The 24,951-nt window shown below is 31.5% G+C and overlaps 1 protein-coding gene across 1 annotated transcript; it reads left to right on the top strand.

Annotated features, from left to right (window-relative positions):
- Positions 1-260: 260 nt before the first annotated feature.
- LOC127736446 (microfibril-associated glycoprotein 4-like) lies at positions 261-24,207 on the top strand. Its single transcript, XM_052246998.1, has 6 exons — positions 261-367; positions 7,408-7,659; positions 10,224-10,351; positions 10,455-10,551; positions 17,068-17,238; positions 21,671-24,207. Exons 1-6 carry the CDS (start codon positions 322-324, stop codon positions 21,904-21,906), a joined length of 930 nt encoding a protein of 309 aa, XP_052102958.1. The 5' UTR covers positions 261-321; the 3' UTR covers positions 21,907-24,207.
- The last annotated feature ends 744 nt before the right edge of the window (positions 24,208-24,951 follow it).

Here is a 24,951-nt window from a genome sequence, read left to right as displayed (position 1 = left end):
CTGGTGAAGGTAGATACAAAAAAGTGCTTCGGACACATGCAATTTATAAAGTGCTGTTTTCATTTTTTTATCTTATAAAAAGTCGCCTTTTAATTGTATATGCAATTTAACCAACAGTAGGAATAATTAATGCTCAACTGACTAAACTGATTACTGAATAGTTGTCAATATGCAATCAATAGTAATGTTTAATGTTATTTTATAAGCGAAAGACTATACGGTTCCCGAACAAATAGTTTGTATTACTCAATCAAATTAAATTTAAATTCTATCTTCAATGATTTTAATAACAAGTTTGCGTTCAATCAATCAGTTTATCAAATGATGTCGACTTTGAAGGATTTCATTTTTGTACTGATTCTAAAAGGTAAGTTACAACAACAACCAGAACAATACTTCTGATAATATAATAATAATAATAATAATAATAATAATGCTGATATTTTTATTATTCTATTTTATGATTATCGTTAGCATCTTTTGCGATAAGCCATACTTAATATTATTGTTGTGCACATTCACGGTACTACAATCATTCGATACCTATATCATGGCATTGCACAAGGTCATGATTTTCTCTGACTGTAAATGACGTCTTTAAACTAAATCTGTTGGATGTGTACTGATTGATATTATAGTCTTAGAGATATGATTTTTTTATTAGTTGTTATTGGCTTTGAACTAGCTGTCAGTAACTCCAAGTAGTCTCAGATCTGTACCTTGTGTCTTTTTTGTTTTGAAGGATGTATTATATATATAGTAAATACCCTGCCACGTCCGGTCTGTGTTTTTGTTTGATGTGTTTCTCCTTTGTATCGATCTGATGAGTTAATATAAAAATAAGAAGATGTGGTATGTTTGCGAATGAGACAACTCTCCAAAAGAGACCAAATTACACAGAAATTAAGCCCTTTTCAACTGATTTTATAGTTTGTTCTTATGTTGTACTGTTACACCACTGGCATAGGTTAGGGGGGAGAGGGTGCCGCCAAATTCTTTGTGTGTCTGTCCCAAATAAGAAGCCTTTTGTTCAGTGGTTGTCGTTGGTTCGTGTCTGTCATATTTTTTTTTTTTTTTTTGTAAATTGCTTTGTTATAAATTAGGCCGTTAGTTTTCTCCATTGAATTATTTTATATTTGTTATGTCAGTGCCTTTTATAGCCGACTGAACGGTATTGGTTTTTCTCATTGTCGAAGGCCGCACGGTTGCCTATAATTGCTAACGTTCACTTCATTTGTACTTTGGTGGATAGTAGTCTCATTGACAATCATGCCACATCTCCTTTTTTATATTTAAAGTTTTTCTACTTTTTATCCCTGTTACGATTTCTACTACAGTTGCCATTTAGCAAAAAGCAATCACAAACCAATCAATCGTTCTACAGCTGCCTATTCTACCACCACTAATGATTTATACATACCACTAAAAATCAGTTGTAGTAGTATAAAGTTGTAGACATACTTGTTGGTGACATACAGTGGCTTAAACCCAGGTCATTTGGACTTTGTTGATAGTTGTCTTATTGGCAATCATACCACATCCTTATTTCATATACATTATATACTTTTTGGGGGGCCGGGGGGGGGGGGGGGGATGGGGGGGATGAAGTGTTGAGATCTCAGCAAACCAGTTAACCCCGTCGCATGTTCATGTGCCAGTTTTTTATTCTGGAAAATTTTCAGTTGTTGCCTTATGTCATATCTTAATGATTCGCTAATTGGAGAATTCAGTGTTCATGGCAGATTTTTGATTGTTTCAGTTAAATGTATTCGAAACGTTTCAAGCGATTTAAAAGTTTGAAATATTGTTAGGTTGCTGTCTTATGCATATATATACGCCCATCGTCGATCATATTTTTTAAACTTTCATAAAAATGATTTTAATAATTACTTTATTAAACACCTTTGTTTAGTGTTATCATAAATGAAAGGAGGCTATTTATATGCCTATCAGACAGCAACCCAACGACAACGACACATTTCTATTTATTTTTATTTTCAACACCATCTGATGGGGAAATCTGTTATGCATACAGAGTAATACAGAGTAATAAGACAGTTTGTTAGAACGTGTATGATTACATAAACTTTTGCCATAATATTTCAGCTGAGGCGAAACAGAAAATTCAGCACAGTTGATTATATGCCAGACGTCAAATTAGTTTACTTTTGACCATGAGAGTGTTTGATTTGACCTGCCGCGCCTTGCGCTTCTCATTCAAGATAAATTGGTCGACTTTTTTGTACTCTAAAATGTAATGTGTCATTACACATTCAAGTCGAATGTTAAATTAGAGTTGTTATGTCGAAAACATACAATCGGAAATATACAATAATGTATCAAATGAATTTAATGACATCACATAATAAACAATAGAGTTTTTTCGATTTCATATTGATAGACGATCATTTATTAAAAGCAACATTTAATTACTTATCCTTAAAATACATTGCTTGTTGATTTTGTTTACCTCCATTGTTTGAGCAAAGTATGTGTCTATCGAATATATTAAAACAAAGACAATAATGCTTCATTTGACATTTGCGTTAAAATAAAGGATGGAAACATTTTATGTCTAAACTGTCAGGTCATTCAAGATTTTATAACAATAATTAGAACACAAGAGAATGAATGATAAATTATATGTTCGTAAAGTGGCATAATGGCTAATTTCCGACGAACAATTTGGGTTTTGGAATCATCAGTCGCATGCAAAACGATGAAATATTGATGAATTAATAAAAGGGGTTCTCGGACAGTTTCTGGGAGTAATGATACAGTTGTTTCTCGCAAACAGTTGACATTATTATTATCATTTATAATCAGAATAATTACTAAAGCGCAAGAAGCGTTTTAGTTGTCTACTACGATGGTAGTTTCATTGTATGTAAAGTAAATATCTTGCAAAAAAGGTACCATCATCTAAATACTATCAAGTTAAACTCTTCCAAAAAATTGAAACACGAGTAAATTCGACAAACTCTGCTTAGTCCGAGTTGGACGAACCAAATCAGGTTCGATTCTTAGTTTCTTGGACCCAAGAAAACTCAGACCGTCTTAAAACACATATAAGGACAGTCTATTGAGACTGACCCACAAACAATGATGCATTGTTTAATCGATTTGAAAAGATACAATGAAGACAATCCGGACCATTTATAGACACTACTAGATCTTCAAAAGCGACAATTCACTTCGTACGGTCCTCAAAAAAGAAAAGAAAGCCCAAACAACATGCATGATAATATCTGAACTAATTTATACCACAAAACCATAGTACTTATTTATGCTAAACAGTACACCAAAGGAAAGGGCTTGGCTCATTAGAAGGACACAAAGCAAAAAATGAACTTACAAAATAGCTAAACATCACATTAAAGACATAAGGCACCAACATTTTTTTCTCGAGTTTATTCAACAACTTACTATTTTTTTCAATAACGTACAGGAACAAGAATTTTATTTTGAAACTCGGCGAAAATGTTTAAAAAAAAGCACACATCCTAACAAATAGGTGAGACTGAAATGTTGCTTAAAAATGAAAGTTCATAACATAAAATATTAGTTGCATCTTTTTCGTCGTGAGGTTTAGTTCATTATCATTATCATTTACTGGATGAAGGTCGAGATATGAAGAAGATTTAACAGTATATGTGGTACCATACGAATCAATGTAGTAGATACGATCAACATTGACTTGTAATTAAAATTACATTGATAAATCCGGTGCGACCGGAGCGTTTTCTTGGTTCACCTTCATCAGGAAAGCTCTTATTCAAACAATTGAAATCAAAGGCAACTTATTATTATTCATATTATGAAAGAACGTCATCTGTATAAGGGAACGTAAAGTTAAACAAAACCATGTTAGCTTCCTCCAATCTTCTTGAGAAGCTACTGTGTGAAACCTGCCTCGTACGAATAAAAGTATAATTCGGAAAGAGAAGAAGCACAGTTGAGTCCTTTGGGGATGACGACCTTCTGTTAAAAAACACAAAGCGTTCAACAATTGTTGTCAACAAAAACAAAAAGAGATCAACCATCTTGAACGATGACCGTTTCAGAGAACTTTTTGTTTGATTCAGGGTGTTTTTAACAAAGAATATCAATTATGTGAGCATGCCTGGTGAAAAGTAAACAAGAAAAAAAAACGCTTTGTATGTACTTAATGCACCCATTCACAAATGGTCTTACATATTGGAACTGTTTTTGATTCGGTCGACAAGAGGGTACCAGAGAGGACACTGAGACTGGGAGTGGAAATAATTTATGAACAGTAAATCAATATCCGCTATCCATCACACAAGCCCCATCTACAGCCCCAAGTACCGATTTAAGAGTACTTACACTTACTGAAAATCGTTTCATAGTCAATTATAACCTTTATTTGAATGGTTGATAGGTGCATTTTCGAGTTTTGTTTTGGCTTCGATACATAAGAAATTCAAAAATAGTATTGATATTCATTAATATGAATTCTTTGTTAATTTACTTAAGGAATGGATTGAATGAATTCATATTTTTTTCGTTTTTTTTAAGAATATTTAAGATTATTTGAGTGTTTGTATAGACTGCAGTTAGCTCTTTAATTTATTGATGTTTCACGACCATTCTGAATTAAATATACATGTTCTACAAAGATGGAATAAGATATTTGTTATTCTGTTAAAATGTTAACAAAAAATTACCAAATAGAAACACTTTTAAAAAGATGTCTATAATAGCCCTTACATAAACGATTCAAATATCAGTTTCTTTTTTATGGGGAATTTTATCAAAGAGTTTTATATTCTATAATCGATTAGATTTGATATAAGTATTGTGGATATTTGCTTGAAAAAAAAAACAACTTTGCATATCTAAGTAAAACAAATCAATTTGTCAGTAGACATTTTCCCACTTCCTACACCTTTACAGTGAAATGAAGGTGACGAAAATACGTAATATGCCTTATGTAATAAAATTAAATCTGAATTTCATAATTTTTATTTTATGCGCATGCAATGAAATGTAAAATAAAAAAAAAAGTCCTGAATTTATGCTTTGTATACACAATGCAATTTGTATACTTATTGGATGAAATGCAGGTGATTTTTTTAATCATAGTTTTTTTAAATAATTATAAAAATAATAATTACATATCATAAATCATTATTGATATTGGGAGCGGGAGGGTTTTGAAAGTGAATATCCTGGCCTGGTTAGAGCTGAAAATAAATAACATTGCCTTAGACAGGATGAAAATGAATATTTTAAGAAATTTAAAAAAGAGTTGTGTACATAAGGGAAATTAAATTTTCGCGGAAAAAATTAAGAATGCGTAGCAAAAGATGAAAATTAATAAGCCACAAATAAAATCCTCCTGCTCCCCCATTTCCACCCGAAATATCAAATGGTCGACCCCTTATTCTACAGCAGATGGTTTAAATTTCTGACCAGTTGAACAGTTTGTTTAGATAAAACAAATTGCAATTTAGTCAGACTTTTGAATGAGCTGCAAATCTGATCCCATAGTTATTTGCACAGTTGAACTCGATATTCAAAATTTGGCTCACAAGAATTTAATGAACCGATGTCACTTGATGTTGGTTTGATAAGAAACAAAAATTGTAAAACATATCGTTGATATTCTCTTGTTATGTTCTTCACAATGGGCGTGTTTAAAGTGTCATATTGGCATCTGAATTACAGGAAAATGCCCGAAGAGCTTTGTTGTAATTACAGTGACTTGATTGTATGTTTCTCTCTCCACCTATTCAATTGTCGTCGTAAACATTTTCAATGTGTTTTTGGAAGCTACATTGCGAAATGTACTTATATATAGCTATGTTTTACTCAATTAAATTCCAGAAGGACAGTAAATGAAATAATGCAAAGAGTACTACATATCCATGATGACGCAATATCATATAAGTTTTATTAAAAATTAACATTACGTTGGTTGCAATGAACTACCATGATTTTCCAGTGAAATAAAAACCGATAATTTCACATGTGAAATAAACTCGATAATTTCACTCTTCTGACGTCATACAACAATAGGTTGCCGATAACGTTGCATCAAAGAAAAATGTAAATGCGTAGAAAAAGATATAGTCCTTTGCATTTTCTACTATTTCTATCAAAACGCCCATTGCCAATGTAATAAAAAGTATAACTAATAAAAGAATTCAAATATCGTAAAATATTCAACTCGTGACGGAACAACACTGATAATTAACTCATGCACCACGCGCATTCGTCAATTAGTGTGATGTTTGATCACTCGTTGATTATTTTTCTATATTTGAATTCTTCGAATAAATATAAATAGAATTAGACGTCAGAGACAAAAACTATCTTGCAATGATCAGTATTTCTTTTTTTAAGAAAGGAAATGTTAAAGTACTAGTACAACTGAAATAGACATTGGATTGTTGTAATATTTACCAACACAAACAATTAACACAACACGATAGAACGAAAGTGAACTAACATTATTATACAGTGAATTTACATAATGATATTTTGAATTAAATTGCCAATCATGAGACACTGATATTTTCAGCATTGCATGATGTAACTGTGAAAAGTATAGATCAACAGATAATTATCCTCTCTTTTAATCAAATCTAATAAAATATTTTTCATACAAATATTGGCTTTTAAATATTTTATCCGAACATAAATAAGAGTCAAGAAGCCGTGGTCATTTAATTGAAAGTAATTATTTAATTTCTATTTTCATTTTTTTAAATGATTAAAAACTTAACAAATTGACAAAGTGTCTTTGCATAACAAAATGAATTAAATCAATTTTCGATAAATAACGATAATAATTGGTTCAAAATCAACATGCCATAAAGATGATAAATGAGATAACATGCCATTTACGGATTTTTGTTTAATCAAGGTAAATCAATAACTAATTAAAAAGAATAACACAAATTACCGAAAACTGTTGGACTATACAACTGACCACACAAATCATCAAAACAGCCGGAAATAAAAGTTGTAAAATAAGCAGGAAAAAAAAACGAACAGCAAATGATTCAGAGGTTTTTCGTTATACACATGTATCAAAATGTCTTTTTCTTTTTGTCATCCACCTGATGCATGTTATGCTATGCATATGTAGAAATACCGCATAAAGTTAAAGGCATATTTTTAGAGTTTGCGCTAAATACAGTACATTATTACTTAGAATTTATTGCTATTTCTTCATTTAAGTTTTTTTTTGGTACGATTCTTTTTATATTTTATTTGCTGATATTTTTACATTTCAGCTGATGATACCTAGTCATGATAGCGTTGTGATATGTAATTGCAGACTACAGTTATCTAAAACACACCAAAAATTAAAATTTCTTATCAGAAATCTTTTAAGAGACTTCTAGCATTTTAATTGTATGCTATTACATATTGTAGTGAACTGTATAGATGCTACTGAGGTATTATGGGGAAACAAAGAAAACTTGAATGGTTATTCCTTTAATAAAAACGAATCTTTCACAACAACAACACCTTATAGAACCGATTGTGCACGGTCATGTTGGGGTGTACCACTCTGTATCAGTTTTACCTATGATAGCAAGACTTGTAAAGGATATACTGAGGAATTCGTTGATGAATCAAATTCTATTGCGACGGAAAATGCAAAGTATTATGTGGTTAGCAGTGGTACGTAATAATTTGAAGTAATATCACAAATCATCTGCAGTAGAAGTTCAACTGAAACAAATGCTGGACTTTATAAATTGGTTGAAGCACAAATCATTTGATTCCGTATATACAAAATTATATAATTATTAGCTTCGCCCTCATATTAAATCAACACTATTTTTACACCTTTTTCGGGTACTTCGTTCAAACGTACATGTTTTAAAAGATCGCTAATTCATTAATTTGTAAACGACTTGACTTATATGTTGTACACGCAAATAATTTTTCAAAAAATTTACTTTTTCGTATTGATGTTCGAAAATCATTTTGTTTAATATTCAAGGTCTTTTAGACAAACGATGAGACTATCAATATTATATTTTTCCACATGCCAGATTTAAGTTAGATATTCATCTAAATATTCATTTAGATTTTGTCTACAAATAAATTAAGCCATTCAAATTTGACTCTCAGAATTGAACATAAAGTTTATGCGTAACCCATTTTTACAATTTTATATTCATTTCAGTTATAGTCTGAATGACTTTAAAAGTAACAAGGGTAAATCCCAGAACTGAAAATAAAAATGAATATCAACTTTAGATTGTAAACTCATACATCAAACTGAATGTAAGGCCAAACTGGATATCTGACTGACTTTTGAAATGAAAGATGTAGAATATTTGAATTTAGAAAGAATCTCCAAACAAATATCAAGTTCAAAATTTGGTGATTATGTTGACTGCTTTTATCCCAAACAACTTGATACAAAGAATACAACATATATAGTTAATAAAATCGAGAATGGAAACGTGGAATGTGTCAAAGAGACAACAACCCGACCAAAGAACAGGCCAAGGTTACCGATGGGTCTTCAACACAGCGAGAATTCCGCACCCGGAGGCAGGCTTCAGCTTGCCCTAAATAAAAATGTGTACTAGTTCAGAGAAAATGGACACCACACTAAACTCAAAAACATATAGATGAACCAAATTTAAAAAAAAACATACAAGACTAACAAAGGCTAGAGGTTCATGACTTAGGACAGGCACAAAAATGCGACGGGGTTAAACATGTTTTGTGAGATCTCAACCCTCCCCCTATACCTGTAGCCAATGTAGAATAAACAAACACATACCAATACCTACAGTAAAACTCTGTTTAAAGGAAGTCCTAGTCCGATGTTAGAAAAGTTAACAGAAAAAAACTAAGCAAAATGATAACATAAATTAACAAAGGACTACTAGCAGTTACTGACATGCCTGCTCCGGACCTCAATTAAACTGATTGAAAGATTATGTCTAGATCTTCATCTTATAAAAATCAAGCACAATCCCTCCCGTTAGAGGTTAAGTATCATACCATCATAAAATATATGAGAAGAACATAACCCGTATCATGCCAACAACTGGTTTTAGAATAAAAGTGTTTATTTCCGATGCAAAGACCCTATGAGTGAATCAATATTTATTCCAAAAAAAATGCCATCTTTAATGACCTGACAACAGTTTTGTAACTATATCCCTTCTGAATAAGTCTGTTTAAAGGTTTGGTTAGCTTTTGAGGTGAATGACGACATTTGTGTGCTTTGTATAGAATATTACCATAAAAGATTGGATGTGAAATACCTGAACGTATAAAATGTCTACACGTTGATTTATATTTACGAATTATAGTTTGTCTGGGCTCTTGGTCATAAAACTGTACTCAGTACTCGGAGGAAAAAAAATATGCTCGAAACACCAAATCCAGTATTTTGATTGGTTGATTTCTGAGTCGGAGTACTATAATCGTACTCGAAATTTTTATGACCGCAAGGGTTGATATCTTGACTTACATCAAGATATTGACAAATAAGGGTCGGTAGAGAACTAAATTTTACGACAAATTTCAAAAGAGATGATTTCACTTTCCCAATAAACTTTTGATTTCGATGTAGCAAAATTCAAGCAGCGTCTGCTAACGGAATATATTTTAGTTGACCGTTATGGAATATCTATATCACAAATATGGTCCAGTTGTCGTACGGACAATCCCGTCCCTATTTTTTTATATCGATTATGGCATTACCGAAAGCGACTTATTGCCGAATTGTCACTTGCTTGAGCAACCCGAGTTCACCCCAGTATTTGGTGGGGTTCGTGTTGCTAAGTCTTTAGTTTTCTATGTAGTGCTTTGTTAATGTTGTTTGTCCTTTCGTTGTTGTTATTTTTTGCCCAATGTTTTGTCTGTTTTGATTGGATTTTTGATTTTTTTAATACCCTTGGTCTCTTTTTTTTTGTCGAAGAGCAAAACAAAAGCCAACGGCAAATCATGTTGTGTTATTTTATTGAAAATAAAATGTACTAAAACAGGAATAAAACACTAAATAATGTTTATATTTTGTTGATTTTCATGTATGTCTTGATAAATGATGTAGGAATTGATTTTCATATAAACCGTCCTTTTCAATGTTTTTCTCATGCTTAATATTTTTCAGTTGTGAAGTTAAATGCACTGATGTCGTAAAATTTGATTATAATGAATAATAATGAGAAAAATAAACGCGTGGCAATAACTTTTATATCTTTAACATTATATAGTGACAGGATATACGGACTGTAGTGATGTAAAACACAAGTATAATGGAATATACAGAATTTTTCCTGTTGGAATTCCTGAAGGACTGTTAGTATATTGTGACATGGAGACCGATGGTGGACATTGGACGGTAAGTTGTATATCAACAGTGATCTTTTGCTTTTATATTTCCTTATAAACTTTGAAATTGATGTGTCTTGTCTGATTGGGTTGTGTTTTTTTCACTTTTGTAGTTAATACAAAGAAGAATTGACGGGTCTGTCGACTTTTACAGAACATGGCAGGACTATAGCAAAGGGTTTGGAAGTCTTATTGGAGAATTCTACCTAGGTAAATATTACACGTTTACAGAAAATCTTATGAAAGTTTACAATGAATTTGTTCTTTAAAAGCATGACGTTAATGCTGCTAAAACTCTTTTTTTATTTTTAAATATTATTGAATATAACTGTAGAAATAATTCTTGTGAAAATACTCATCTTGTTCAGTAAAATTGGTACCGTAAATATCATTAATATTCCTACTATGAAAGTCTTTCAGAAAAATTGCTTATGCACAATAAAGGATTTGATAAATGTTAATAACGGTGTATTTCCAAATTGTGGATGGCAGATCATGTACGAGAAGTTTTTTTTCTAACGTATTAATTAGTTTGCTACTCAAATTTTCTCTTGAGTCTAGCACGAAGATTTTATTCCAGAAACACATTTTGTGCTATCATAGATGGGTATTATATGCTTTATAACAACAAGAAATGTGAAACAGTCTGTACTTTTACAGAACAGAATATTCTTAATTATATTTCCTGTCACAATTTTGAAACACTACTAAGGAATATAGAAAACAACATTCTGAAATGTTCAGCTGATGAAAGAATGACTTACAGTTTTCATGAATACGTGCTGCATTAAGTCATTAAATAAACCCAAGTAATTTTAAAAAAGAAATTACCACTATAATAATATAATTTATAGATATTAATTTCTTTATTACTCAAGTAAAATCAATTTAGTTTTAAGTTATCAGATGCTTTCGAATAAAAAATATGCATTTTAATTCAATTCCTTTCATTTGGTTCATCTGACGATCAACGTGAAGAGCCTAGTGGAACTATTAATTTAAGATTTGTCATAAGTCTTTTAAACATTTAATGATCGTATGCTATGTGCATTTACATAGTTATTACATCAAGTCTATTAGAAAAAATATGTAATTGAAACAACCATTACGCAATTTCTATAGCTATGACGTGCCCATGTTGGTCTATTGATTACGTTTTTTAATTGTGTAGACAGCTATGTGTTTTCAAACAACACAATCGTAGAAACTGCAGTTTATAATTGCGAATAACAGTGATATTTTCAATCTGCAGACTACGAGTTGCTTGTCAACTTTAAAAGTACAAATTGACATCCAAAATTTGTCAGATTGTACAATACGAGTTAGGAATGAGACACTGACAATGGAAAACAGCAACCATCAATTCAAGTTTTGAGTCGTTCATCAATGTAAGATTTGAGAAAAAAATACAGATGATAAGCAAACTATCTCATCTCAGTAGTATCCTTTTTTTTTTAACAAAAAGGGATAATAGGGGAGAAATCCAGAAACGTTTAGTTGACGAAGGACAAACGTCACTTATTGGACACGTCCACACTTCACTACAAAAGTCAAAAAGTCTGAAAAGACCAGTTTTTGTCTGAATTTGCATGAATTTTTACTCGACATTCTTAATTTGTCTGAATAATTTTTAAAAATTCTTGACATAGTATGAATTTGTCTAATAAGGTTCTTGATTTTTCTTGACAAGTGTCTTGACAGTATGAACATTGTCTTAAAATTTCTCGACACTTCCTGTATCATCTGATAAGAGTCTGGATTAGTCTCGACCAATTCTTGACTGTCTTAAATTTGTCTCGATCTGTCTTGACATATTCTTGACATTCTTAATAATGTCTGAATATGTCTCGACATATTCTTGACATTCTAAATAATGTCTGAATATGTCTCGACACATTCTTGACAGTCTTAAATATGTCTTGACACTATCTCAACAGTATAAATTTCGCCTGAAATGTGAACAGACTTATTCTGCACTGTTTATGACATTCTATTGCTGTTATATACTCCTTTTTATTATGGCTAAACTAAACTTTGAAGAATCAAGGATTAATTTGGTATAGTAAGATACCCTTTTGGTGCAACTAAGTTGGAATACCCTGAATAATCCCCCATGTAGTTTAATTTTGATTTATTTTTATTAAACATTTAAGTAATTGTTTTCACTTGGAATATAAGTCGAAGGTATTGACAAACAGCATTTAGATTTTTGCCGTTCGCAAAACTGCCAGTCAAATTTGCTTTACTAAAATAGGTGTCTTGTATCTCTTTTGGACCCCACAATTCATCTTTTGGGTTTGTGTGGCTAAAAAAAGAGGGGGGGGGGGGGCTTTCGTTTAGGTCAAAGAATTTGTTCCCATCTTGATTCAAAAACCTTATTCATTTTTTAGAACGGTAAACGGACAGAAAGTCACAGGACAAAAAGTCACAGGACATAAAGTCACAAATTTGATAGGACAAAAAGTCACAGGACAAAACGTCACAAATAATTTGTTGACAATTGTTTGAATATATAAGAGAAAAGGGTTGAAATGTTTTCATTTTATTACATATATTCAATTTACAGTTTATGAAACAGCTCATTAGCCTTGATAAATGAAAATTTATTAAATTTTAATCATGCAAAGGATATATTTCTTGGCACCATGAAGCCGTTTAAGTACCAGTCCACTTTGACATTTTGTTTTCTTAACAATTATTTGTTCATTATTGATATTTATTAAATAAATTTTAATTACAAAGTTAATGTATATATAATAGTTTAAGAAAAATACCAAAAAATGTTTTTTTTCAAATAAGTGTTTTCCTATTCAAAGAAAAATATCTCAAAACTGAATTGTGACTTTTTGTCCTGTGACTTTTTGTCCGTGACTTTTTGTCTGTGACTTTTTGTCCTGTGACTTTCTGTCCTACATTCTTTTAGAACAACCCAAAAACATTTTTTATTCAAATTTGAGTGTTGAATTTTATAATTTTTTATCAAAAATAAATATTTGTGATAACTCCTTCTTGAAAAGAAAAAAATGTTTAGATCTATATTATGCATGTCTGTTTGAGAACCATTTCATAAGACCGATGATTTCTATAGAAATCATTGATGGGACCCATTATAAATACATTTTTTTTATTATTCCTGGAGGAGATAATAATTTTCTTTTAATCTTTGGGAATTATTCAATTTGTTTTTATGTTAAAATAATTAACTTCATAATTTTGATGAAGAAAATCCATTTCAATTCAATTTTTTTTCATCAAAATGATGATTTTCATTTTCATCTATCAACAAACTTTTTAAATTGTAGTGGCATGGTCGGTCAACTGCTAAGTTGTATGGCTTATTACAGGTAAAGCAATAACTTCTATTTGACAGTTGCGTGTACTCTGGGGTGTGGAATTCCTTAGTTTTAATGGGAACATCCTGTCCATGTGTAATACTTAATATATTCCAACAGATGACATTACACAAATTTTTCTTCTGTTAAATGAATGATTTGTATATCATCATAATTTGCTTTTTATATAAACCACATTTTGGTATAATAATTATTTACCATATCAACATTGAATATTATGAATGTAGAATGAAATATGTCTACAGTGTGATTGGTTTGAATCATTTAATTTATAAGATTTAGGAATCATTATTTAAAAACCCACATTGAAATTGTTTTATATCAACACACCCACATTTGAATTATTTTATACTTTAGATTTCATAGCCATATTTGCATTTGAAAAATATTTATATACCCAAATTTTCAATTATTTTACATGCCCAACTTTTATTTTTGTTGTAAAGAAGTGTAACTTGAAACAACAGTATATCATATAAAGAGAAATAAAGATTAAAGTTATATCATGAATATTGGTCATGATTTGTAAAACTCAGAACTGTCAAGTAAATTTAAGACACGATTCAAAATGTTCAGAATATGTCAAGCCATACTGAGAAAAAATAAGAATGTCGAGAATATGTCGAGAAATTTCAAGACAATATTCAAATGTCAATAATTTGTCAAGAAATGTTAAGACCATATTCAGAATGTCGAGAATATGTCGAGTAAATTTCATACAAATTTAATATAAATGAGAATTTGTCAAGAAAAATTAAGACACAATTCATACTTTTGGAGAATGTCGAGTAAAAGTTCATGCAAATTAAGACAAAAACTGGTCTTTTCAGACTTTTAGACTTTTGTAGTGCTTACACCATAACTTTACTTAATTATCAGAATTATCTCACATACACATGCTTTTGTGATGATAAGTTATAAAAAAAATATTTTTTGCCTGTTAATCGAGGGGAAATCCAATTTAAATCCACAGTTCCTCCAGGACAAATGCATAGAAACGACCGATGCTTGCGTTAAATATTAATCATCGATATGTTATGCCACAAATCGAAACGAGTCTGTTAGCTGATTAACATTTAATTGCTTAATGTCGATCTACCAATTAATATACGAAAATTTTAATCTCAGTAGAATTTCAAACAGATTTTTATTGGATATTTGTTTGTATTTTAACTGATAACAACTGAAATACGAATCGTATGAAACTAAACGTTATTCAAGTTCATCTGGAGTGAATGACTTATATCTCATACAGTAAGTTTGATGAAACTTGTTGATTTATTTTGAAAATGTTACAAACTCAATCAGTTTAAAGTTAAATTCGTGGAGTCGTTGTATTTTTTCTGGTTTGAGTGTATGGCTATGCTATTGACACTTATTCTCGGTGCCGAATTAATGCAGACAAGGTTTTGCTATTAAAATAAATAGGCTCCTTACGGTTGATAAACCATCTACGTGGGGTGTTACGTCATAGTTATGCATTGAATGCACGACGTAAACCATCTACGTGGGGTGTTACGTCATAGTTATGCATTGAATGCCATAAGTATTGTGCGTACTTTTTATTCAACATAGAACTTAACATTTCATTGGATATAGATTTAACTATTTATATAGCTTCAAGTAATAAATTTTGACTTAGCACACTGCTTGGATTCAGGTATCGATAGTTTTGGTGTGAAAAGGGGATGATACGATACCTTAAGTTTTGTATTAGACTATCAGTAATTAATAGGTAGACGACTATTGTACTTATATCCAGCGTGTTGAAATTTTCAATAAGTAATGTTATGACTTTCAACCTCACTCTTTATATCCAGCGTGTTGAAATTTTCAATACAGTAATGTTATGACTTTCAACCTCAATTCTTTGTTAAAATTTATTTAAAGCTTATATGCGGTCGTAATGATAAATCGTGCAATTTAGAAAAAAATGAGATGGTATGATTGTCAACTATCGACCAAATATCCAAATTACAAAAATGCAAACAACTACAGGTTACCGCAGCCAGCAAACTCGATCCGATAAGTTAGCCACAGAAGGCCATGGATAACAAAATGTGAAAAAATAAACAACAAAAGGCCACGGCTAAATTTAGCTGAAACAACTTATAGAAAAAAAGCCATTTCAGACGCCATTCAACAAAAGTCAATAAACCATAGGCAGGCAAATTCGGAAGCCTAAGGTCCAAAATGCATATCAGCACCAAACTTTAGATTAGACACCAGTGAAACAGCAAAGCATTTAAACAACCTCGAAATCACGTAGAAACGGTTGACCGACCAGACTGAGAACAACAACAACTATAAAAAAAGCATCAACGCACCGACTCAAAGCACTTACAGCCACTGATTGCCAGTTCTAAACATGATCTGAACTGATAAACATTCCATTGCTTTCCTAAAACATAAATTTGATTCGGTTTACCTTCAACTGATATAAATTCAAGACGTCATATGTAGTATGAGAAACGTATAGAGTTGTACTACGCCATAATATAAGTATCGACCGGAAGTACAACCAAAGATGTGTTCAACTAGAAAGCAAGACTCCTTTAGCTACGAATTTGACTATGGAAATTAAAAGCATAGTTAGAACTGTTAAAACAAGTTTTAAAGATGATTGTTATATTAATAAGCATTCAGAATAGGTTTATTCAAAAGGACAAAACGTACCGATTTAAGAGTTTTCATATTTCTGATACTGAACTCTTTTGTCAAGGGAGAACATCAAACATGTTTAAAGGTTTCATATTGTGGCAGGTGATATTTAACAAAATCAATAACCTGATAAATTTTCAAAAGGCTTGTATGCAGACTTTGGCAAAACCATTAAATTAATTATCCACGAAAATACATTTTTTCGCGATCTACAAAAGTAAGAACCCACGACAATAAATGAATCCACAGTAATTGGATTGTATTTTAGTGTGTTTCATAATAGAAACAATTGTGATTTGTTCTTTGTTTCAACAGCAACCCGGAAGATTTGTACAGATACAAGCACACTTTCAAATCAACTTATGTATATTTGCATTAATTAGTAAAGGCTTTAGGTATTTTATGGTGTCAAAATATTTGACTTATTAATTGAAGTTAAGCATGATACACATATTCATGATTTTGCAGAGCCAATATGACGTTAAGATGGGTTTAGGTGCCCAAACCTCGATTACGATTTAAATGAATAATTACGTCAGCGGGAAACAGATAAAAAGTGATATCGGGGAGGATGAAAATATCAACAAATACACTTATTGCCATGTGTACATAACACAGGCCGTATAAATGTTTATTATTATACACTCGCAACTAATGTATCTAAAATATTTTGACATTTTCCTCACTTAGGTAAATTCTTAATACCTTGCAGGTAATGAGTACATCCATGTATTGACACACCAGGCTGATTGTGAACTACGTGTCGACCTCCGAAATTCTTTTAATTATAGCTCATATGCATCATACTCAAACTTTGCCATTAGTTCCAATACTACCAGATACAGTTTGAATGTTACTGGCTTCAATACCAACAGCAATGCAGGTACGTAATCTTATCATAACTCTTACATGGAGGTTGTTTTATTTTAGGCTCGTTTTTAATGATGTACATGCAGAAAAATATATTATGCTGTACAAGAGGTCCTTCTGTTAAAACATACATGTAATTACATTTAGTTTGTTAATTCCAAAACCATAACAAACAAAAACATGTAAGGTAATACAGAGTTTAAAAGCTTATATTGATTTCTTTTAATGACTTATTCCTAGCACACTCTCCGTGTCTCAAATAGCTTCATTCTAGATATTCACGTATGTTCTAATGAATTACGAATTATTTCCGTTTAATAATTATTTGTATTACATTGTACATAGTTGCTGTAAAGATTTTAGTTTTGAATTCGGCAACCGCACTCTCTTCATCTTTTGTTTTTTTTTTACATTCGTTTCTTATGATGTACATGCAGAAAAATATATTATGCTGAACTACCCATATCCTCAGTGATTGATATAATCTTGCATCCAGTTCATGTTTAGTTATGGGCATAGAAAACTTTAGAGGAGAGAACCGAATACAAAATAATATCTATACGTTTCAGATACCAAAATGTGGACTAGTATGCACAATGCAATGCACAACAGCTCACTGGATATAGCTCCGAGTTGTTCACAACATAACTAGTCTGGAGATAAAAAAATGACGCATGATAATCAACAATATTGTCATCTGAGATCTATAATTTTATTTTTACCATTGTAATGAAATAGCGAGCACAAATATACAAATCCACTTGCCCTCATTGACCTTTCCTGTGAACATCGCCTCATCAGACGCTAAAGTGAAGTTGTGTTCCGTCAACATTTGATCACATAGTAATTCTTGTGTTTTTTCTAATGTTGTCTCTTGCTCATCAACCCAAAATGCATACATGTAATACCAATATCAAAATCTAAATATGAAAAACCTATCCACATTTTGGTACTAATGGGTGGGAGATGGGGGAACATATCAAGGATCTCATCAACACAAACAGTCAATATGTATTGCCCGACTAAATATAGCCCTTTAACCAACCACTTGGATATTGAAAGAATGAGGATGTATCCCATGTACTTCCGCCAAAGATATCAACCAATGAGGTTATACCCATATCCTCAGTGATTGATATAATCTTGCATCCAGTTCAAGTTTAGTTATGGGCATAGAAAACTCTGTTGTCCATACAGCATATTTGCATGCCAATCTCAAATAACACCACTAGTAAGGCTTTCCCTTAAGGAATAGTATTCCCAAAACTCAAAACAAAAATGTCTTCAACACTTTTATTAAATATTATTCTTTTATTTCTTTACAATGCAACTAACCATTTCTAGATACGTGTACACAGTTCTTTATAAATAGTTTCACAATTCAATAAGTTCTCATGAATTCGACCACATACAAATTTATAAAGTCTCGTTAAGGCAATGAACTCATATCAAAATGAACATTATTTGTATCACATCTTCAGCATGATGAAAGCTTGTTGTAAGCAAAGGGACTTCACCTCCAAGTGTCAACTATGCTGGCTTGTCGCTTACTTTACTGTTGTTGGATCAAACTCACTCTCTACTTCCCAATCAGGAACATTGACAATTGTATTTCCACTTGATTCTTCTCAACTCTGCTAAAACTATATCAACCAATAACAATTTGTTTATTTGTACTTGTACAGCATTAGTCACACTTCGAAAAGGAAAAATCCCTTCGCCTACAATCCACGTGGAAAACCACTAGGGAATCAGTGTCCCTCGAAATGTAGACAAAGAAATTTGAATTTAAAAATTTCACTTTACATAAAATTTTAGTATACATTAGTATACAAAATCATTCAACATTATATTTAGTTGATAAAACAAAACCAAAATATTTCAACAATTAATCTTCCAAGTCAAACAGATTGTTGTGACATCTTTCAACACATCAATGACATTATATACAAATCCACTAGTAAACATCTCAAAATTAGGGGCAAATTTTTAGAATTACTTTCAAATAGGTTCATTTAACATAAAGCTGTTCCATCACATGTTTTTTTTTTTTTTTAATTCAAGTATCGCGCCTTACTGGCATCTTCTGCCTTTCTCTTCAATACAGACAAACATAATTTAGTTTTATATCTATATTTACACCATTTCTTTTTTTTATTATTATATTTCCTGAAATCAAATCATAACGTAAACATGCAATTTGTACTCACCAGATTCTGATCTGAAAAATCCTGTCCTTTAAGGTTGATCCTCATTGACATGAATTATCGTAGAATGTCATATTGCTTCTCCTTCAGACATCAGCTTGTCAGTAACACCCATGATCTGAAAACTAAAACATTCTATTCATATTCTATGTACATTCAAACAGACCGCTGAACGCGGACCTCGACGAAGACACCTTTTAATTCAATACACATCACTCCAGCCAACAAAACTAATACCAAATGACATGTAATTTCACACTTAATGCTTTCCCTTTCTCAATCTTACTATTCTTTTCTAATAAAATCTTATTATACATAAAATATTTTAACGCTATAGCACTTTGCCCGGCGTTTAACCGACAAACGGCATAACAAATATCTGATCACCTGGGTTAACAATATCTACCCATGACAAGGTCTAAATCCCAAAACATTTCACCACCAAGGTAAAAAATGACCACCTAGGTCTATTAAGAAGCCACCAAGGCGAATATAAATAATCACCAAGGTCTTAAAGCCACCAAGGCTAGTATTTTCTTTTTAATGTTGCCACCAAGGCAAATGTAAACAATTATAAAAATGACCACCTAGGTCTATTGCCACCAAGGCAAATATAAATGACCACCTAGGTCTATTGCCACCAAGGCATATATAAATGACCACCAAGATATTAAAGCCACGAAGGCTATATTGCCACCAAGGCAAATGTAAGTAAAAGTTAAAAAATATAATTACTTTGCCGACAACACGTGGAGCACGACCATCCCACAGCTTGGATATTGAAAGAATGATGATGTATCCCATGTACTTCCGCCAAAGATATCAACCAATGAGGTTAAAGAGGTCCTTCTGTTATAACATACATGTAATTACATTTAGTTTGTTAATTCCCAAACCATAACAAACAAAAACATGTAAAGTAATACAGAGTTTAAAAGCTTATACTGATTTCTTTTAATGACTTATTCCTAGCACACTCTCAAATAGCTTCATTCTAGATATTCACGTATGTTCTAATGAATTACGAATTATTTCCGTTTAATAATTATTTGTATTACATTGTACATAGTTGCTGTAAAGATTTTAGTTTTGAATTCGGCAACCGCACTCTCTTCATCTTTTGTTTTTTTACATTCGTGTAGGTTTTAGAGCTTTTAATTACAAATTTACAATGGAAACTTTCAGAAAATTTAACAAACTATCAACGCTTTAAATGTAAAGCCTTCATATGTTAATAATAAAAAGAAAGACATTATTGATTAGTAAAATTAAAATTGAGAATGGAAATGGGGAATGTGTCAAAGAGACAACGACCCGACCATAGAGCAGACAACAGCCGAAGGCCACCAATGGGTCTTCAATGCAGCGAGAAACTCCCGCACCCGGAGGCGTCCTTGAGCTGGCCCCTAAACATATATGTATACTAGTTCAGTGATAATGGACGTCCTACTAAACTCCAAATTATACACAGGAAACTAAAATTAAAAATTATACAAGACTAACAAAGGCCAGAGGCTCCTGACTTGGGACAGGCGCAAAAATGCGGCGGGGTTAAACATGTTTTTTGAGATCTCAACCCTCCCCCTATACCTCTAGCCAACGTAGTAAAAACAAACGCACAACAGTACGCACAGTAAAACTCAGTATAAGAGAAGTCCGATTCCGATGTCAGAATAGGAAACAAAAGAAAATAAACAAAATGACAATAATACATAAATAAAAACAGACTACTAGCAGTTACTGACATGCCAGCTCCAGACCTCAATTAAACTGATTGAAAGATTATGTCTTCATCATATGAATATCAGGCCCAATCCCTTCTGTTAGGGGTTTAGTATTATACCGTCATAAAATATATGAGAAGAACATAACCCGTGTCATGCCAACAACTGGTTTTAGAACAAATGTGTTTAATTCCGATGCAAAGACCCTATAAGTGAATCAATATTAAAGCCAAAATATGCAATCTTTAATGACCTAACAACAGTATCGTAACTATATCCCTTCTTAATAAGTCTGTTTAAAGGTTTTGTTAGCTTTTGAGGTGAATACTGACATTTTTGTGCTTTGTAAAGAATATTACCATAAAAGATTGGATGTGAAATACCCGAACGTATAAGATGTAGGCATCTTTAAGACCTCGTGAATTGGAAGACAATCTTCATCAGCCTATTAAAACAGCAGGAAATGTTTGAATTATTTATTTGTGATAATTAATGTTGATTGCTTTATTTACAGGAGATTCCCTTACAGATGTAAATATGAACAAATTCAGAACATTTGATGTTTCCGATAACAGTATTTGTCCAAGTGCTCGACATGGTGCTTGGTGGTATGGATACTGTTCTCTTGGTAATCTGAATGGAAAATACCACCATCCCGGTACCTTAGCAGCCAGTGGTGTACGTTGGGACACATTAGAAAATGGAATATCATTAAGCTATGCAAACATGAAAATCCGGAGGAAGATTTGAAACCACTTTAACATTAACAAAACATATTTCATTTTTGTCCGTAAGGAATCAGTTTTTAAAATGAAAGTTTATACTTCTGAATTTTTAATAGAATATCAATATCTTTATATTTCTTTATACATTGACTTTAAAGAGATTGTGTTATTTCGAAAGAAAGACTTGTAACATATAGGTAATGTTTATAAAAAAAACATGTTCTTGTTTATCTGTATTCACTTAGAAATTCTATTATACATGTTTGCTTTGCTTTTTTTTAGAACAAAATAGGCAGCTGCAACAGCAAGAATATGTCTGTGAGCTTCTTGAAAATAATCAAAAAGAAGCTGCGAGAATTATAACTGGAATACGCTTATTACCTCAAACCATTTACTGTACATTGAATTGGGATACGAAAGACAAGAAAAATAAATTAAATAATTAATAGCCATTCTGTTTTAGCAAATACAAAAGAACCGCATACTAATATGAGCTAGTCCTGTTATATTTTCACAGATAGGCGCCTTATAATTTGAGAAATGAAAATTATACTTTTCAACCCCAAAAATTGAAAACAACAAACAAACCAATAAATACTTTATTGGGCGTATGACATTTGCGCCGATTTTTAAAATTTTCATTCTTTCATTTGCGCCGATTTCATTTTTTCATTTGCGCCGATTTTATATTTGCTCCTAATTGCATTTACAGTTTAACACAGGTGATTAAGTATTTGTACATGTACTATACCTTGAATGTATATTGGTAAAATCTGGTTATAAACGTTGTTCACTTATGTTTAAGTTAAGAAATCCAGGCCGTTAGTATAATACGTATAATAAAATGCGAACCCTAGAAATGCCCGCATCAGTACGTTAGCCAGAGAAAGAAAAGATGGACTTCATTATTGACAATTACGACAAATATAGAGACGAAATCACAAGAAAGGAACATATTAGATGTGTTGCCTATAAATACTCGGCAAGAACAGATTTATGATTTTAATGAATTCCGTTTTATGGACTTTAATGTTGTAAATAGATTTTTAATTCATCATTTTAGTAAAAACAGAGTGTTTTTATCTTAGGTTTTTACTTCTTGATGTTAAAGAATGTGAACATAGTGCTTTTAAATTGACTTATCCTGCTCAAAATCCTACTTCCACCTCCACGTGGTGAGCAGAGGATAACAGTTATATACATGTTATGATTGAAAATTCATAACATTTGTACAACTGGCGAACGGAAAAGGTCTATAATGATAAATGAAAAATAACATTCACCTGTAATTTACATGTAATTTACCTGTCAAAAAATCGGCGCAAATGAAAAAAAAATCGGCGCAAATGAAAAAAAAATCGGCGCAAATGAAATGCAGATCGGCGCAAATGCATTATTTGGCAACCAAGGCGCCCAAAATTAGCAGAATAGTTACAATAAAATTTTCAAACATAATATGAAAGTAAATTAAAAATAGGTTAAACAAAATATATAACATGATTATTTTTGATTTTATTGATTAATATATAATATCAAAGTAAATGTAATAATTAATTTGTAATTTAGAAATATATATAATATGACCCATTGTTTGTTATTCTGGACCATTTATTTGACAACACACATAATAGTAAAATCATTATTAATTAAATGTAAATAACGACTAACGTAAATGCATATATGATCATATATATATCTATAAGTTTGAACGTTGTTTTCAATTTAGACTTGTTTATATTTTTTCGTTTGGGCTTTTATTATATTTGCCTTCGGTTTTATATGATCCGTTCATTCTATTTCGACTCTTCAAAATTCAATAGTCTATTCTAAATTGAGGTAAATTATATGGCCTTCCAAATACCGTTTCGATTCCTAACATCACTGAAGAGACATTCATTGTCGAAATCCGGATATGGTGTACTAATTTTTGCACCTTTCGTTTGCGGTTTATCATCTTTTCAGCAAGTTTATTGTTTGTTGTTTGATATTAAATTAAAAGTTAAGATCCATTTTGTTACATCTGGTGATCCGTTTATTTGGCAATCGCCAATGGCAGTCAGCAGGGTTAAAGAACATCCGTTGTCGACCTGCTAGTCAAATGCGTTCTGTTTAAATATACCTTTTCACTTTTTTGGTCTTTTGGAAAATGTTGTTTGTGCTGTATTTAGACCCCTCTACCAAGAAATTTGTTTTGCATGCACACGTATAAAAATTGCGGTTTTTATCCAACGCAATCATAGGTTTGAACGTTGTTTTCAATTTAGATTTGTTTATATCTATAACTCTATATACAGTAATCTAATTTAACATTGTATTGTTCTTTTAATTAAAACCTCTAATAATTGACAAATTATTGTCAAAATGATTTTATCTTCATTTCCCATTTACCAAATAAAAAGGAATTCATTATCAAGTTTTGAAATATTTTTCTTTTTACTAGTATATCATTTCATTCTGGTATTACCTAAGTTGAACAAAGGTATACAAAAAACATAATATTTTACATTACATTGCGTTGTACATTTGTTGAGAAAACATAAATATGAGTTATATTATAACGGTATCAGGAACAGCACAGCCGACAGGCTAACATCAGAGAAAATCCAGTTTGTCATTTATAATTCTAATAGATTTACAAAATTTTCGAAGTTTAGATTATTGCTGTTGATTCATGATGGCTTTTAACTTTAAACATTACAGTTTGATAAGTTTTCCTGTAAATTAGTAGTTTTTTTCTGTCAGTAGACTGTTGCATTAAATAAAATAGTAGTGTTCGTCACCGATAGCAACTATGCACAATGGACACTTTCTCTGTTCTCGTGGTATGTCTTGCCATCTACCATTATCGATCGGTAGCTTATAGGTCATTGTCCTGAACCTCGACAGTGTTATTATATCTTTATCATCAAGTATGTTAAGGTAGTGTTCGAAATTGTGTGATGTCTTGTATAAGCGATAATTCGTAGTTTTTGGTGAATTGTTTAAGTTTCCCGACCATGAGTGTGTAAATTGATCTTCCAGACTTTGTTTAATTGCTGAATTAATGTTATGTGTTGTGTTTTGGAATGTT

This window comes from Mytilus californianus, unplaced genomic scaffold (genome assembly GCF_021869535.1).
Source record: "Mytilus californianus isolate M0D057914Y unplaced genomic scaffold, xbMytCali1.0.p SCAF_31, whole genome shotgun sequence".
In the NCBI taxonomy this organism is placed as follows: Eukaryota; Metazoa; Mollusca; class Bivalvia; order Mytilida; family Mytilidae; genus Mytilus; species Mytilus californianus.
The sequence above is the reverse complement of the archived record's forward strand: the minus strand, read 5'-3'. Positions and strand labels throughout refer to the sequence as shown.

What these genes read in the sequence shown, in the direction of transcription:
- LOC127736446 (XM_052246998.1), top strand. Translation starts at nt 322, where the DNA reads ATGATGTCGACTTTGAAGGATTTCATTTTTGTACTGATTCTAAAAG. An exon ending in CCGATGGTGGACATTGGACG is followed by an intron (nt 10,352 to 10,454) that starts GTAAGTTGTATA and finishes TCACTTTTGTAG; the next exon opens with TTAATACAAAGAAGAATTGA. An exon ending in TATTGGAGAATTCTACCTAG is followed by an intron (nt 10,552 to 17,067) that starts GTAAATATTACA and finishes AATACCTTGCAG; the next exon opens with GTAATGAGTACATCCATGTA.